The sequence below is a fragment of the Oryctolagus cuniculus genome, chromosome 5 (assembly GCF_964237555.1).
Source record: "Oryctolagus cuniculus chromosome 5, mOryCun1.1, whole genome shotgun sequence".
In the NCBI taxonomy this organism is placed as follows: Eukaryota; Metazoa; Chordata; class Mammalia; order Lagomorpha; family Leporidae; genus Oryctolagus; species Oryctolagus cuniculus.
In genome coordinates this window covers 63,393,630-63,411,752 of record NC_091436.1, presented here as the reverse complement: position 1 = coordinate 63,411,752, position 18,123 = coordinate 63,393,630, and the positions used below count along the sequence as shown (strand labels likewise).

Here is an 18,123-nt window from a genome sequence, read left to right as displayed (position 1 = left end):
ATTCAAACCTCATTATAGTGACACTGCTCTCAGTTCTGTGACTAAGAAATGGATCACCAATAAAATCCACATATTCCAGAATATATTTATCTGCTGCATCATCAGTTTAGAATCAGTACAGAAGTTATAAATTTAAGATTTAAATCTCATAAAGAACCCAGTAACAAGCTATACTAGAAGATGACAAAGATGTAGGCTGTGTTTTATAAACCCCCTATAGTTATTAAAGCTAACCTTATGATCTATACAAGTGTACTGCAAAAAAGTTCATGGGAAATGGAATTAAAAGAAAAGTTTAAAGGTAGGTGTTTGGTACAATGCTTGGCATGCCTGCATCCCTTATTGGAGTGCGTTGTTGGAGTCCCCAGCTCTGCAACTGATCCAGCGTCCCACTAATGTGTACCCAGGGAGCCAGCAGGTGATGATGGCTCAAGTACTTGGAATATTGCTACCTATGTTGGAGACCCAAGCTGAATTCCAGGCTCTGGACTTCAGCCTGGCCCAGGCTGGGAAGATCTCTTGCTCTATGTCTGTCTGTCTCTCTCTCTCTCTGTATATGTTATTTATATATATATAAAACATAAAGCTTTCCAAATAAATTGAGGCCAGTATTGTGGCACAACAGGTTAGGTTGCTGCTTGGGACACCAGCCTTCCATATTGGAGTGCTGGTTCTAGTCCCTGCTTCCCATCCAGCTTCCTGCTAATGTACATAGGAAGCAGCAAATGCTGACTCTAGTACCTAAGACATTCATTGTTACTCAAATGGGAGACACAGAGGAAGTTGCTGGCTCCTGGCTTCAGTTTGGCCCAACCACAGATGCTGTAACCATTTGGGGAGTGAACCAGTATATCAAAAATCTGTCACTCTGTCTTTCAAATAAATAAATTTTAAAGAAGGGGAGAGGAGGAAAAAATTTTTAAAGCAATGTACCTGATTACCCAACCTGAAGGACAGGTTATACATGAATGGGAATATAAATACTCAATTATTTTCCTTATTCCAAGGCAATTTTGCTTTTTCCACTAAGTTACAATTTTACTGGCTGACTTGGAAGGTAATATATATGTATGTAATAGAAATAAAAACAAGATGCATAACATGTAACAAAAAAATTAGAGAAGCATTAATGTCAAAATGTCCAGATAAAAAATATGAACATGCAGACAGCCATGAAAGGACATACATAACAGTGTGAGTTATGGTCACCTGGTACTGGCAAGGGGTTTAATCAAGGGATCCATAATAAAAACACCACTGAATTCTGCAGGCATACATGCACTAGCAGACACGCAGGGATGGGCTGTAAAACTAATCGTCTCAAAGCCGTAGGTAAATTTAATTTCTTTGCATACTTTTCTGCATTGCTTGATTTTTACCAGACAGCAAGAATTTTTCACACCAGAAAAAGTTATTTTCATTGTAATTTTTAAATGTTTTAAATTTTATGAAAGTAAATCCTCTAAGGAATTGATTGAAAATGAGTAGCTGATAAAATTCTTAATGATCAGTAATGAGCCTCTGTGTAGTACAACTTAACAACCAATATCCACATTACTTTGTTATTAATATAACGTTTTATTGATAATTAATCTACCACATGAAGAATTAATCTATTTTCTAGGCTTTTTTGCTGCATATGAAAACTATGCCTTACAAAAATTAATTTAGAATTCAAATAACAGCTAACAGAACTTGCAAAATTAAATTTAAAAAATTAAAACTGCTACTACAAGTCTCAACCTTGAGAAGTTACTTAAAATGAGAAAAATATAAAAATCTTGATCTCTTACTCTTGAACCATAAAAATACAAACAGATTACTTACTGCCATTGTTTGCCTTGTCAACTTAACCAACACGGTAACTAAGGATCCTACTGTGATATTGTTGCTATCTTCATCATCCAATACTGTAAGATGGAAAGAAAATAAAAGAGAACAAATTAAAGTTGTATGTCAACACAAACAGCAAAATTTTACTTACCCAAATCAATGTGGTACTACCATATTTTGAATATATTATATTTTAAACTTATTAAAGAATAATTTAGACTACTCTGTATGTGACTCCAATAAATACCTACAAACTGACTCATTTAATCCTTACAATAAGCTCTCCAAAGTAATACTATTATTTCCACTTCAAAGAAGAAAATGAAGTTCAGAAACTGGCATTGATGTCTTGAATCCAGGTCTTTGAAATCACAATATAATATGAGGACTACCAGAACACAGTTCTCTTATAGTGATATAAAAACAGGGCTCACTCTATTAAATTGAACAAAGCTTATACTCACAAAATTTTATCTGTATGAGCAACCCCTGAATAACATAATGAATTAAAGCTAGTGTCCTAAACCTATTAATGATCTGTTCCTGATTCTATCCTCTTGCTAACACATAACCTGGGAGGCAGCAGGTGGTGGCTCAAGTATCTGGGTCCATGCTACCCGCACAGGAGACCTAGACTGAGTTCCTGGTTACCAGCTTCAGCCTGGCTCAGCCTTAGCCATTCTAGCCATCTGTGGAGTGAAACAACAGATTGGAGCTCTCTCTTCTCTCTCTCAAACAAATAAAACTAACAATAATAAAAAGTTACTTTAAAAATATTTTTCCAAGGAGCTAGTGTTGTGGAGTGGTAGGTTAGGCCATTGTTTACAACACTAGTATCCCACATCAGAATGCTGGTTCTGGTCCTGGCGGTTCCACTTCCAATGCAGCTTTCTGCTAATAAGCCTGGGAAGGCAGCAGAAGATGGTCCAGGTACTTGGGCTCCTGCCACCCATGTAGGAGACCTGGATGGAGTTCCTGGCTCCTCACTTCAGCCTGACCCAGACCTGGCTGTTGTGGCCATCTGGAGAGTGAACTAGTGGCCAGAAGATGGATAATCTCTCCATCTCTCTCTCCTCCACAACCCCCACCCTGTCACTCTGCCTTTCAGATAAATGAATATTTAAAATAAACTTATTTTCTACAATAAATATTACTAAATAAAATTTTGCAATTATTTAATTTTTAAAACTATATTTGTCTCATATTGACCAAATCTAAAAAAATAAAAATAAAAATAACATAATTTTTCAAACATATCTTCCATTTCCACTGAATTAACTCACTTTTTCTACAGCTTTTATCTTGAAGTGATTTCCTCACTACTTATTTTTGCTTACAGTTCTGGGAATTTAGATTTGGTACACTCCATCCTAGTCTTTTCTGACATACCAACAGTTGGGAAGCAAAGGGTCCCAACAATCTTTAACTGCGAACTCCTCACTGGCTCTGAATATGATCACTGAGTGTCAAAAGGGTACAGTATTCTTCTCCACTCTGGAAGTCTCCATTACCAAAAATCAAATCCAGGACACACATTCATCTACACTTTTCATTTTATAAAGAGGTATGTGCATGAGCAAAACATGGGAAGTGACTACTATATCAATGTCTACTGCCATTTGATAGTTTAAAATGAAGAAAAAGATTACAGGAGATTCTATACAGCCTCCAGCAACGTGGGGGAAGGAAACCCACCATCTTCAGTATTGTATTACCTATGTCCCTTTTTCTTGCTTCCACTCTTCTTTCATTAACTATAAGTTACAATAAATATACAAAGTCATAAACTCTCTATATAAGATGCTATGGAGGGGAATTTGTGGCCATGTTTCCTGGTGAGAATGAATATTTTCATTTCTTATATGAAAATATCTTCTAACAGTATTTTCTAAGTATGTACTTTCAAAAATTTTTGATTATATCAAAGAGTACCTCTAAGTCCCAAACCAGATTTTTATTTGAATAGTTCCTGGTTAAGTAAGTGCAGTCCTAAATATACCTTTTATATTACAGTTTTTAAAGCCTGAAAACTCCAGGACCCAAAAGGAAACCTCAACATCCCACCAAAGCAGTCCAAATTTTAACAGGGATCTGATACTCTAGCCAAAGCAAAGCCAGACTGAATAGTCTGCCTTTATTTCCCAATATTTGGGAGCCATTTACTTCTTCCCAATTCCTTTTAAAATGCAAAGTCAATAAGGCAGAGATTGTGTTATCACTGTTTCCCAAGCACCAGGAAGAACACACAGCATTCAACATTTGTTGCATCAATACATGGCACAACACCTGTGTCACTCACTTAACACTTTAACAATGTTTTTAACAATGTTAAAGCTCAGAACAGTATCAGAATGAAGGAATGGAGCAGGTGATGACTAACACTGTCATTACTCTACAATATTATTTTCCAGCTATCATAACTCATGCGGTGGGGTGACTTTGTGGTATAGTAGTTTAAGCATCCGCCTGTGGCGCAGGCATCTCATATGGGCACTGGTTCAAGTCCCGGCTGCTCCACTTCTGATCCAGCTCCCTGCTGATGCCTTGGGAAAGCAGCAGAAGATGGTCCAAGTGCTTGGGCCCCTGTACCCACATGGGAGACCCAGAAGAAGCTCCCTGGCTCCTGGCTTCGGATACACTTAGCTCTGGCCACTGTAGCCATTTGGAATGAACCAGCATATGGAAAACTCTCTCTCTCCCTCTCTCTGTAACTCTGCCTCTCAAGTAAATAAATAAATCTTAAAAAAAAAAAAAAGAAAAAACTCACAGGGGAATTATATAGTTAAAAAAAAAAAAAAGAATCTATTTTCCTCTCAAAACAGACACAGAGGTAAGATGAGAAAAACACTTGAAATATGGCATAAAACAAGGTAATTTCCAAGGCTTAATTAACATAAACGAGTTGGGTTTGGGTTTTTAAAAATTAATTTTAGGGGGCCAGCACTTTGGTGTAGCGGGTAAGCCACTGCCTGCAGTGCCAGCATCATATGGGTGCCGGTTGGAGTCCCAGCTGCTCCACTTCCTATCCAGCTCTCTGCTATGGCCTGCGAAAGCAGGAGAAGATGGCCCAATTCTTCGGGCCCCTGTTCCACATGGGAGACCAGGAAGAAGTTCCTGGCTCCTGGCTTTGGATTGGCCATCTCTCTCTCTTCCTCTCTCTCTGCTTCTTCTCTGTATAACGCTTTCAAATAAATAAATAAATATTAAAAAAATTTTAGAACATGAAACTTTTTTTATATTAACAATGTGTTTCAGATATCTCTCACTGTCTTATTATACCTGAAAATCTCTTTCATCTTTGGAAAAGTTAAGAAATTCCTGAAAGCTGAAATACAAAATAGAGAGCTCTCAGTCTTAGTCTTATTATGAAGACAATAAAATCAGGATTCTTAGGTAAACAACTGTTAAGTCTAATTACAAGTTATATTTTTATTCAATAAAATGTCTCAGGAACCTTAAGTCAAATCAATGAGAGCCAATGTTCAACACAGAAACCGACTTACCCTGCGATTTTATGTCCATGGTCACATATGGAAAACTCCCAAGGACAGCCATAACTTCTTCATATTTTTCATCTTCAAGGAAGTGTAATAGACTGTGACGATCTGATTCTTTTAAACTCACCAAATCCTGGATGGTTTTAATTTTGTACTGAATAAAAAAAAGAAAATAAATTCCTAATTCATAAAATTTTCATAAAAAGGAAATTATTAGCATGTTGACTTAAGATCCAGCAGCTTTCAGAAAAAAATGTTAAGATATATGCATTTCAAAGCAGGAAATAAAACAAATGGCAAATTCATGGCTTTTCTTTCATGGAGATTTAAATAAGAATTTTTTATTACGCAGTTAACAGTTAACACAGGCTTATGCTTTTTAATCTGAAAAAAAAAAAAAAAAAAAAAAGAAAAAGAAAAAGAAAAAAGAAAGTTAGAGGCCACCAATATAGAATCTTCATCCAAGCAAGAAGTAACACCAACTGGTTAAGCCATTGCTTGAGATGCCAGAATTCCATATTATAGTGCTGAGTTTTGAGTCCTGGCTGCTCAGCTTCTGATCCAGCTTCCTGATAATGCACCTGGGAAGTCAGCAGAAGATTTCTGGGTGGTTCTTACCATTCATGTGGGAGACCCACTGGAGTACCTGGCTTCTAGCTTAAGCCTGGCCCAGCCCTGGCTATTTCAGACATTTGGAAAGTGAACCAGGGGACACTGGTTTGAGTCCTGGCTGCTCCACTTCCGATCCAGCTCTCTGCTATGGCCTGGGAAGGCAGTAGAAGATGGGCCAAGCCCTCGGGCCCCTGTGCCCACGCAGGAGACCCAGAAGAAGCTCCTGGCTCCTGGCTTCAGATCAATGCAGCCAATTGGGGAATGAATCAGCAGGTTGAGGATCTCTCTCTCTCTCTCTCTCCTCTCTAGCTCAGACTTTGAAATAAATAAATCTTAAAAAAAAAAAAAAAGTGAACCAGTGGGCAGATTTCTCTCCCTCTGTATCTCTCCCTCTCTCTATACAGCTTTGCCTTTAAAATATATAAATCTTAAAAAAAAAAAAAGGGGCTGAAAAGTATACAAAACATTTTTAACTGTTACATTATTTTTGGTAATACAACGCTATTTCAAAAAGTTTATGGAAAATGGAATTAGAAGTATGAGTCTATTTTGATGTAAAAACAATTTTGAAACCCATATATAGTTTTTTATAATATATATTTTCCACCTATTAGGAAAAAAACCTTTTTTACCAAAATAAACTCACTTTTAATTTCATTTTCCATGAACTTTCTGAATACTGTGAGGAGTTAGATGGGCAGGTCCCTGTGTTAGGCCAGGTCCCTGTGGAACGAAAAAAGGGAGAGTCTCTTTCAGAGTGGACAAGATGCTTCTGCCAAAAGCTACCTTTAGCAAGATGAAAGTACTGATCCCACCCCTCTGAGTTTCTAGTTTTATCATGAGAATAGAAAGGTGAGGTTACCTGTCTCTCAGCCTTTTGATGGCTTTTTTGTTTTATCACTATCAGGCTAGACAGGATTACAATTCCGGCCCTCTGGAGGGTTTTGTGCCTTCCCTCTGATAGCTGTTATTCCCCTCCCCCAATTGCATTTAAAAGACCCCAGTTTGGCAAGTTTCCTCTTGGAGCCTCCTTCCTTTGTGGTAGGTGATTTCTGACTTAAATAAATTTTGCCTTGCTCACTGTCTTGTCCACATGAAATTGAGACAAGAATGGAGGTTGCCTTCGTAGCCATTTCCCTGTTAACAGTATCTTCATATAAGATAATAAAGTGCTAACTGCTAAAACACACTGACCCACCCAAAACAGTAAAAGTATTTACAATAGTGAAATATTCTAAAATAAGCTACCTAATCAAGAAAATATTAGCAGAACCACAAGAGAAAGTTTTAGAATACTTAAGACATTCTAAATCTAAGAAATTCATGGTAACCATTTTAAATAATTTTTTATTCATGTTACCTTGAAGAAACATGACAAACTGCTAAAAACAAAAGTGGCAGCGAACTACCTTTTTATGATTGGAAACCCGTCTCAGATTGTCTTCTTCAATGTGAGGGAGCTGCAGAAGAGGAGACTTAAACTGCTGCAGGCCTTGAACAGCCATCTGGGAAAGCTTCATGCAGTTTTCTAGGGATGCCAAAGTTGGAGCGCGAAACTCCCTTTCTTAGAAAGAACAGGAAAAAACAAGCAGGGCTGGATTTTTCACTTGTTCAGGAATATACAATCCATCACAAACACAAAATTCACACTAACAGCCTTCATACCTCAAATTTTAAGATCATAATGTTGATTTTTCTTTCAAAGTTAATGAAGAAAATATTTAAAAATCACAAACTTGGTCAAATACACATTATTCAGCAACAACCACTGACTTAATGAAAACGTCTTTGCATTACCCCCCACAGCGGTAAATTATCAGACGCTCATTATTCAGAACACACAGAAAGCATGCGAGCAACGGACATCACCACAGCTGCCTCCTTCTTAAGGGCCTCCCTTTCCATCGCTTTCTACAAATCCCAATTCTCTTCCTTTCTCACACACACACACACACACACACACACACACACAAAATCATGTTGGGGGAATCACTACATCAGTTAAATAATTATTATTTCAAGCCCATTGTTAAAATACAGAATGACCTAACTACAAAAATATTCAGAGAAAGGCAAAAGAAGATTTTAAATCTCTGCAAGTCAAACAATGAAACAATAAAAATCGTGAAAGCTGATTGAACTGGTAGAGAGAATTACCGTAAGTACTCATAAAACATAAAACTATAAAGAGTAATCTGCATATGCTTACAAGAAAGAGAGAAACACAATGAATTACAGTTCCTCCTCACCTTCCCGGCTGCGCGCCATTATTATGAGCTGGCAGATAACATTAACCATTTCTTGAAGTAGAGCGGGGCATTTTTTTAGCATAAATTGCTGATCTGTAAAATAATCAAAAACCTGAAACAAATCATTCTAATTTTATAGTAAAGCATCTTTATCACCTGCAGCCCAAGACTAATACTAAATTGAAGCTGTACCACAAATATTTCACATGACCTCCAAGTTTTACAGGTTGAAAGGAAGTTTCTCCTCAGTATCACTATGTCAAAAACAAGTCAGAAAACCTGGGCTCTTACCAGTCAAAGTACTTTTTCATATTACAGAGTTTAGCTTAATGAATCAATGTTTTTGTTTTTAAAAGGCTCAATAGGCTAATCCTCCGCCTTGTGGCGCCGGCACACCGGGTTCTAGTCCTGGTCGGGGCACCAGATTCTGTCCCGGTTGCCCCTCTTCCAGGCCAGCTCTCTGCTGTGGCCAGGGAGTGCAGTGGAGGATGGCCCAAGTGCTTGGGCCCTGCACCCCATGGGAGACCAGGAGAAGCACATGGCTCCTGGCTTCAGATCAGCGCGATGCGCCAGCCGTGGCAGCCATTGGAGGGTGAACCAACAGCAAAAGGAAGACCTTTCTCTCTGTCTCTCTCTCTCTCACTGTCCACTCTGCCTGTAAAAAAAAAAAAAAAAAAAAAAAGAAAGAAAGAAAGAAAGAAAGAAAGAAAGAAAGAAAGAAAGAAAGAAAGAAAGAAAAAAAAAAGTCTTTAAGTTGGGGCCAGCACTGTGGTGTAGCAGGTAAAGTTGCCATGCAGTGCTGGCATCCCATATGGGCACCAGTTCAAGTCCCAGCTGCTCCACTTCCCATCCAGCTAAGGCCTAGGAAAGCAGTGGAAGATGGGATGGCCCAAGTCCTTGGACCCCTGCACTCATGTGGGAGACCTGGAAGAAGCTCCTGGCTTCAGATTTTTACTTTGTAAAAATTAAGATGACTACATATCTGTACAGAACATTAGCAACAGAATTACTAATTAAATGAATACTTCAACTCCAAAGTTCCCAGACAGTACTCCTACATTCTATCATAAGCATCTATTCTATCACCTATTACTGGGTATCATTTTCCAGAGGCACTTGACCGCATTATTAGCTTAAAGAGAAGGGAAGTGGGAAGATCTCATTGACAAAGAACATTTATTTCCTAATAACTTTCTTTGAAAATTTCAATTGAAATAACATAGATGGGGGCCTGCATCATGGCTCACTTGGCTAATCCTCTGCCTGTGGCGCCGGCACCCCATATGGGTGCCAGGTTCTAGTCCCGGCTGTTCCTCTTCCAGTCCAGTTCTCTGCTGTGGCCCAGGAGGGCAGTGGAGGATGGCCCAAGTGCTTGGGTGCCTGCACCCACATGGGAGACCAGGAGGAAGACCTGGCTCCTAGCTTCGGATCGGCGCAGACGCCGGCCGTAGCGGCCATTTGCGGAGTGAACCAATGGAAGGAAGACCTTTCTCTCTCTCTCTCTCTCTCTCTCTCTCTCTCTCTAACTCTGTCAAATAGAAAAAAAAAAAGAGAGAGAGAGAGAGAAAAAAAAGAAAAGACAAAGTGGAAATAAAAAAAAAAAGAAATAATACAGATGAACAGGTGACAATCAATTTAATGGCATCCATGGAAATAACATTGTCCCAATCTACTACTTTTCATTTACATAGAATAGACAGCTTCAAGTGTTTATGAAACTTTAAATAAAGATCAAACAGATACTATTAGTAACCACTGTTGGAAAGAAGGGGTGGGTAGGGAAGGAGGTGGATGTCAGTGGAAATATTTGCTGCAAAACTTTTTGTCTCTCCAAAATGCTTACAATGTCCCTTTAAAAAAGTCATAAAAAAAAAAGTCATTAGGAACTTTTTCTATAATCCACAATTATCCAAATATTTTTCATAAAGAGCATTCTCTCTGTGAAGTATTAGACTTTTGACATTTGCCAAAACCTCTGACTTATTTAGTCCTTCAAACTCTATGTACAGTAATTATATAGCATATAGATATCTTTTAAAAAGGTCCTTGAGCAATTTTTGAGTAAAAAAGAACAGTGAGAAAAACACTGCACTATTAGGTCTAACGAAATCTGTTCTTCGGTACAATCAAAACCTTGTAGATAAGCCGGCGCCGTGGCTCAATAGGCTAATCCTCCACCTTACAGCGCCGGCACACCGGGTTCTAGTCCCGGTCGGGGCGCCGGATTCTGTCCCGGTTGCCCCTCTTCCAGGCCAGCTCTCTGCTATGGCCAGGGAGTGCAGTGGAGGATGGCCCAGGTGCTTGGGCCCTGCACCCCATGGGAGACCAGGAAAAGCACCTGGCTCCTGGCTCCTGCCATCGGATCAGCGCGGTGCGCCGGCTGCAGCGGCGGCCATTGGAGGGTGAACCAACGGCAAAGGAAGACCTTTCTCTCTCTGTCTCTCTCTCACTGTCCACTCTGCCTGTCCAAAAAAAAAAAAAAAAAAAAAAAAAAACCTTGTAGATATTAAAATTACAAGTACCTTCTTCAAGGGTCTCAGGAATTTTCATTCTAGCAAGATGAGACAGTAAAAGAACTCTGGCCTTCAGGCTATATGGGCAGGTAAGTGGAGGCTCATTTTTCTTCAAATTAATGCTGCCAATTTCTCTGATTAGCTAGAACAAATAAAACAATTATTCAAAAATACATTCTTTAAAGCATTCATTCTGGTGCTTAATTGAAGAGATGATCCTAACCTGTGGTATTAGAATATTATCCGTTGGTCTGCTTGTGGCATCTTTATTATACTGAGGATCAAATTCAGAAGCTCCAGCCAAAACCATGATAAGGCCTAAGGAAATGAAAGAAATTTTTGAAAGTAAATAAATCTGCTTCTCTATTAATTTTCCTCTCAGGAATACTTCATTAATGTTAAAGTGGGACACTTTTCAAATTGTGCACAATGTTAAAAACCATCTGAACTCCACTACTGAAAAGTGATAACTTTTCCCACTAAAAAAAATCTCACTTTTTTAAATGTGCACATCATCTATCCCAAGTGACGTTTATATCAAATTAAGAGAACCAAAGCAATTGATGCATTAAAATCACTAAAAATAGTATCTATTTCTAAACCTCAAGCATGTGTTCCATAGCAATGTTCTACAGAGTATTAGCATTCCATGTGATGTTAACTGTTAGGTTAAAAAAAAAAAAAAAAAAAAGAAGGGGCCCTGTGGCTAAATATGCTTGGAAATAATGGGCTAAAAAGAGTGAAAGGTTTCTTTATTGCATGACTTCTCAGAGCTGAGTAAACTAAACTAAACTAAACTATGCTGTGATTTCCAGAAATTGTACTATAGAAGCCTGAAGGGTTTTGTGGAAATACACACGACTGAAATACACAATTCATAGCCTCAAATACTAGCATTACTTTTGTTAACCATTCTATGGCTCTTCAAGAACTGGCACTGTAGTCATCAATCTCATATTACAGCAGAAAATATATGTAATGGACTCACGAAAGGCAAGACAATAGATGCTGGAATTTGGTCACTTTCTAGCTAAATGATCTCTCTGCCCTTCACTTTCTTCAATGTGCCTGACATACGGCAAGCACAGTGGGAGCTATTACTGTTACTACCCTCAAATTTCAGGAAAATGCTCAAGACAGCTGAATTACCTAAGGATGTAAAGGAATTCACTAGCTTAATGTTTTTCAAAAAGAACTGTGTAAGGCTACAATACACTCTCAGAAATGAAACAGAAATCAAGATTGAGGCAAAAAAAAGATATTAAACATGAAGCATTTTTATAAGGGAGTAAGATTCTGTATTAGTATTTCAATCTTATGTAACAAAGAATAAAATGTATAAAGGAGAGAAATACTTAGAAATAGTTATCTGTTCACACACATTCATAACAATCCTAAGGAGTCATTTTCTCACTACCAAGAAACTCAGTAAAATTGGAAAATCCGAAAAGGTCAGTTTCAATTTTGGAGGAAAGAAAACAAAAACAAAAAAACAGGGACTCTCCCATAGCAGGCAATTAAAAACTTATGTCTTTTTACTTTTAAGGAAGGAGAGAGGGGTATCTGTGATGCTGCAGAAGTCATTCTGAAAGGCAACATTATATGCAAAGATAAATGCTACAAAGTTTGCTTTATGGAATCAAGGAAAAAGATTTAGGGAATTTTTTTTTCATAAAAAGCTTTATAAATAAGACTCTGGGAGTGAAATATTCTGTCAGTTTTCTTTCAATATACCCAAGACCTCAGTTTATTTTTATTGTCTTAACAGTATATTGTATGCAATGGTTTCAAGATCAGAAACTAGTACACCAAGTTCCATCCTGACTCAGTCACTTAGATATCCCTTCAGCACGTTACTTCAGTTTGTCAATTATAAAATGAGCTTTAAAACAGCACATAAAGAGGGCAGGCATTTGGCACAGCAATTAAAAACCTACCTGGGACATGGCATTCCTTATCAGGGTACCTGGGGTCACGCCTAGCTCTGCTTTGGATTCCAGCTTCCTACTAATGTACACTTTGGGAGGCAGCACGCTCAAGTACTTGCTCCTTGCCACCCACACAGGAGACCCAGACTGAATTCCAAGATCCTGGCTTTAGCCTGGCTTAATCCTGGCTGTTGAGGTCTTTGGGGAGTGAACTAGCGGAAGTTCCCTCTCTCTCTTTTTCCCTCCATCTGTTGCTCTGCCTTTCAAATAAATGAATCTTTAAACACACACACACACACACAAAATTTGTATACATAAAATTTTTGATGATATACATAACTGAGTAAATGGGAATAATATAAATAAAAATCAAGAAATGTGATAAATGGTCAGAGCTCTTTGCTTCAGCTTTAGTTACATGAACTGATTGTCTATAAAACTGTAAAATGAAATTCTTCCAGTAGAGTTTAGGAATATATCTCAACTCCACATAAATGACTCAGAAAGTAGTGTGACTAATAGTATAGCTATTTGTTTACTTACGTTTCATATCCATATTTCGGGTTTTATAAACAAAGTATGTATAAATCTGTGTTGTACGTATTAGAATCTGGTCCCCACTATAGCGTATTGAGCGATACCACCAAGAGCCCTAAAACACAAATAAAATTAAACAAGAAATAATGCATGAAAACAACACTGATAGTTTGATGCAAAATATAATAACAGTCAACTTTTCCAAATATTCACAAACCAATAAAAATACTGAGCTTTAGAACAAAACCCTGTTATAGCTTTCAAATTATTTGTTTAGCAAATACTTATAATGCCTGAAGCCAAAATACTATCCTAAGTCACTGCATTTATATGATTAAAGCATATAAGTTTTATGTAAAAACTGAGGATGAAATAGGAATAAAACCACCCACTGCTACAAGCAACAAATTTATTCCTGACACAAAAAAAGTCTTAAACAAATACTGTATAAATATAGGAACAATTTTAGAGTTGACATGATATTTTCATTCACAAGGTTTCAAATAAATGGATTCTCACACAATTCTATGAAGAATGCATGACAGGTTAATTATTAGCCTACAAACGGGACTCAGACAAATTGCAGACTTAGAAAGAACACAATTCACTAAGTAATAAAAGATACAATTCATAAACTTGATGGGATCTCCATATTATGATACTAGGAAGCTATTGTTTAAAATGAAGCTGTTCTGTATGCTGTACCCTCTATTTATTAAGCAGCAAAAAACACACAGAACAACACATCGAGTAAATTAACATCAAAGCATACAAAACCATTTGTGTACAAAAATTAGTAGAAAATATCTAAGAGAAAACACCAAATCTAGCAATGATTATCTCTGATAAAAATGGAACTGAAGAGATGAAGAAGTAAGACTTTCATTCAAGACTTCAAATATATCTGTATTATTTCAGTTCTATGTTTTTGCATTGGGAAGGAATATACATTTAAAGATTCAAGTGATGTCACCTTTAGAAGATCCTATAGTTGCCTAGAAAATTCTTAAATTCAAGGATCAACAGATTGGGGCTGACACTGTGGCGTAGTAGGTTAAGCTGCCATCTGCAGTGCCAGCATCCCATACGGGCACCAGTATCCCATATGGGTGCCAATTAAAGTTTCAATTGCTTCACTTTCAATCCAGCTCCCTGCTAATGAGCCTGGGAAAACAGCAGAAGACGGCACAAGTCCCTGGGCCACTGCACCCATGTGGCAGACCCAAATGAAGTTCCTGGCTCCTGGCTTCGGCCTGGCCCAGCCCTGGCCACTGTGCCCATTTGGGAAGTGAACCAGGAGATGGAAGATCTCTCTCTCTCTGTCTCTCCCTCTTTCTCTGTAATTCTAGCTTTCAAATCAAATAAACAAATCCTTTTTTTTTTTTTTTTTTTTACAAAAAAGGGTCAATGGATTATATTCTAATACAGATTAAAATTTTACACTTACCACAACAACTGGAAGGATAACCATAAACGCCAATCCATATACAAGTAAAACCTAGAATTGAAGCAGAAAAAAGGATGGCCTTCATCAGGTAGATTGTAACAATACTCATGAATACTTATTTCAAGGTTTATAATGGGAAAAGCACTATCAAAAGCACCCTTCGTGTATTATTTCAATCAACCCTTATTATCAGTCTATAATAAAGGCTTCCTTTTGTGAACAGGGTACCTGTTATACATACAGATTGCATAGCCTGTCTGAAGTCACACTGCTCGTAGATAAGTAGTACAGTTCAGATCTACAGCCTATGCTCTTATCCACTATAATAAATTACCACTTAATTTGCTATTTACTGACACAATATAGATAACAACAGCAGAACAATTTTATAAGTTATTTTACCTTCCAGTAAGGTATTTATATATTCAGACTGTGTCAAGTTATTGGCACCTTGGAAATTAATGAGATAAGAAGCCCTTGGCTAAACTGGTTCCTCTGCCCAACTAAGCCACTAAATAATAGTGATCTGTTTGCTAGTAATTTCTATCAATTTTTTTCCCTAGTGTTTAATCTTAAATCTGGCAGTTAACTATTTTTCCCTTCTTTATTGTTCTCACAAAGTAATCCTAAGCATGATAAACACACTTAAATGATAAACACAGCAACTATGTACCTCTCTCTTTCTCTCCTCTGTGTGTAACTGTGACTTTCAAGTAAAAAATAAATCTTTAAAAAAAATTACATTTAAAACACACTCTCCCAAACCAGTAGCCTGATAATGGTAACCAATTCTTTTCTCCATTATGTAAAAACCATCTTCATAATACATAGTTAAAATAAAAACAGTACATCAGTATTTTCTTTGAAATAGCTCTCTTTATAGCAACACAAAAAACAGCACAATAATTTTTGAAATCTATAATTTTTCATAATATTCCTCTTCCAAATCTAGAAGACCCACACCCCCATGCATGGTTTTCAAATTTTTGAAGCAAAATAAACTTACCATTTAATTCTATTTTCCCATGAGTTTTCTGAAATGCTCTTCTATAACAGTACATCAAATACATCATAACATGCCTTATTTAAATGTACTCACCAAAATTGAATTTTTCTGGTCAACTATCCAAGCTGGCAGGGCAATTCCAAAGCTTGTGGCTGAAATAGGAAAAATATCAATTTCTAAGGTCTCTACTTCCACTTATATATTTATTCGTATCTCAAAAACTCTCCTTCCTCCCCAAGAAAACAATAAAAAAAAAAACTTTTAAGAAATATTACATTAAGTGGGTCCCTATAACAAAATAGTTGAGATATGTGCTATTAAAATTTTTAAGGGAAAAAAACCCTTAAGTAGACTAAGTCCTTCGCTCTTTTTCATGTTTTGAGTTTATATTACATACTATTAATATATGATAAAGTGAAGTCAGCAAAGAAAAATGTTTTCTCATTTAATTTTTATCTACTAACCTGAAATGACTAATAATAGTGATTATTCCCTCCAAATCAAAGTTTTATCTTTAAGATTAATCGTAAGAATGAAAAATAAAATTAGAGAGACATCAATTAATATATTTGTTTAACTCCTTGTAGCTATACCTTTCCTATTAAGAAGTTAAAATAATCAAAATATCCCTTTTAATGCACTTAATATTTTCATAATGTATACCATTTGCCAATATTTTAAAATCATCATTTACCACACCTTGCGGCCCATCTGGATTTCCAAATTCTTCCCAATTTTTCCGGGACTCTTCATCTGTTAAACTAGCATTAAAAGAACAGTCACAAAATTAGCCACATCTGAAAAATTAAGTATATATATGACAAACTCCATTAACCAACAAATTCATTTCTTAGAAGACATTAATCCATGGAATCAATACAATTCTCTCTAAAATCAGAAAAAAGAAGGGAAAGGACACATCACGATGCATCATCTAACTACAGAGCCCTGACACAAATTCCTGCTGGGCCCACAAGTACTAAAATTTCTTTCACGCGTATGGGAAACCTGTTGTGAGCATGTGAGAAGCCAGTGGATGGAAGGTTGGGAGAAATCAATTTCGCTTTCTCTGCCTCTCCCTCTCTTTGCCACTTCGCCTTTCAAATAAATAAATACATGTTAAGAAGGAAAAAATTATTGATTCCTTCAAAAACTCCACAAAGTAGTGAAAAGGCAGACCCACAAAAAAACTGACCAAAATTATTTGCATAGTAAGGAAGGCTTTCTTATAGATCATCAATGAAAGATTCTGCTCAAATCTTACTTTAACCATATTTCTACTTCCAGGAACTTAAAAAGCAAGTTTCTATTCTATAAAGTTCCAAGTTCAGAAAGGGGATGCAGAATTACCTTCATAAAATAGCAAAAAATACTCTTACTAGTTTTCAATGATTTGAAAATATTTTTAGGGGCCTATGGCACTGGCATCCCATATGGGCACCAGTTCAAGTCTGTCTGCTCTACTTCTGACCCAGTTCCCTGCTAATGTGCCTGGGTAGGCAATGGAAGATGGCCCAATTCCTTGAGCTCCTGCACCCATGAAGGAGACCCAGAAGAAGCTCCTGGCTCCTGACTTCAGACCAGCCCAGCCTTGGGCATTGTGGCCATTTGGGGAGTGAACCAGTGGATGTTCTCTCTGTCTCTTCCTCTCTCTCTCTCTGTAGCTCTTTCAAATAAATAAATAGATCTTAAAAAAAATATTTTTAAACTTATACATTTGGTCATTTGTGAAAACTACCTTGATGACATCTTTAATACTCAATAAATTGCAACTACTATGTAACTTAATTCCAACTACTATTCAACTTAAGGCCACAGTAAAATACAGAAGCCAATGAAAAGCATTACTAGAGAATTTGCAAGTTAAAAAGTGCTAAGGGAGCCGGTGCTGTGGCATAGCAGGTAAAGAGACCACCCCTGTAGTGCCAGCATTCCATGTGGGCGCTGGTTGGATCCCTGGATGCTCCACTTCCGATCCAGCTCCCTGCTACAGCCTGGGAAAGCAGAAGAAGACAGCCCAGGTGCTTGGGCCCCTACACCCACGTGGCAGATCCAAAAGAAGCTCCTGGTTTTTGATTGGATCAGCTCTGGCCATTGCAGCCATTTGAGGAGTGAGCCAGCAGATGGAAGACCTCTCTCTGCCTCTCTGTAACTCTGCCCTTTCCAAAAAAAAAAAAAAAAAAAAGGAATTTTATTTTTAAAAAAATGCTAAGATTCCTGCTGATGTCGGTATGTTTCTCAAAATATTTTGCCCTGGTTTCCCTGTACAATTTGTCCACTCAACCTAGACCTTTAATGTTTCTCTGAATATTCTGTCTTCTAATGAGATTCTTCCCCAAAAACAGAATCTCTGTCCCTGTCTGCCTTTCTGATAACTGCACAACAAACTGTTCTGTTCTCTACACAGTATCTCTAGATTTTGCAAAACACAGCTCACAACACAAAGTACTGCTGATTTTGCAAACTGTATATACATACATACATTTGATTGCAATCACATT

General features: G+C 37.3%; 1 protein-coding gene across 1 annotated transcript in view; it reads right to left on the bottom strand.

Moving 5' to 3' along the window:
* The window catches only part of SEC63 (SEC63 homolog, protein translocation regulator), an 87,306-nt gene that overhangs the window by 23,229 nt on the left and 45,954 nt on the right, over positions 1 to 18,123 (bottom strand). Inside the window, 10 exon segments of the mRNA NM_001171321.1 lie at positions 1,828 to 1,910; positions 5,337 to 5,484; positions 7,352 to 7,506; positions 8,192 to 8,284; positions 10,714 to 10,846; positions 10,928 to 11,022; positions 13,176 to 13,284; positions 14,617 to 14,667; positions 15,716 to 15,774; positions 16,322 to 16,383. Coding sequence (NP_001164792.1) covers positions 1,828 to 1,910; positions 5,337 to 5,484; positions 7,352 to 7,506; positions 8,192 to 8,284; positions 10,714 to 10,846; positions 10,928 to 11,022; positions 13,176 to 13,284; positions 14,617 to 14,667; positions 15,716 to 15,774; positions 16,322 to 16,383 — 988 coding nt within the window.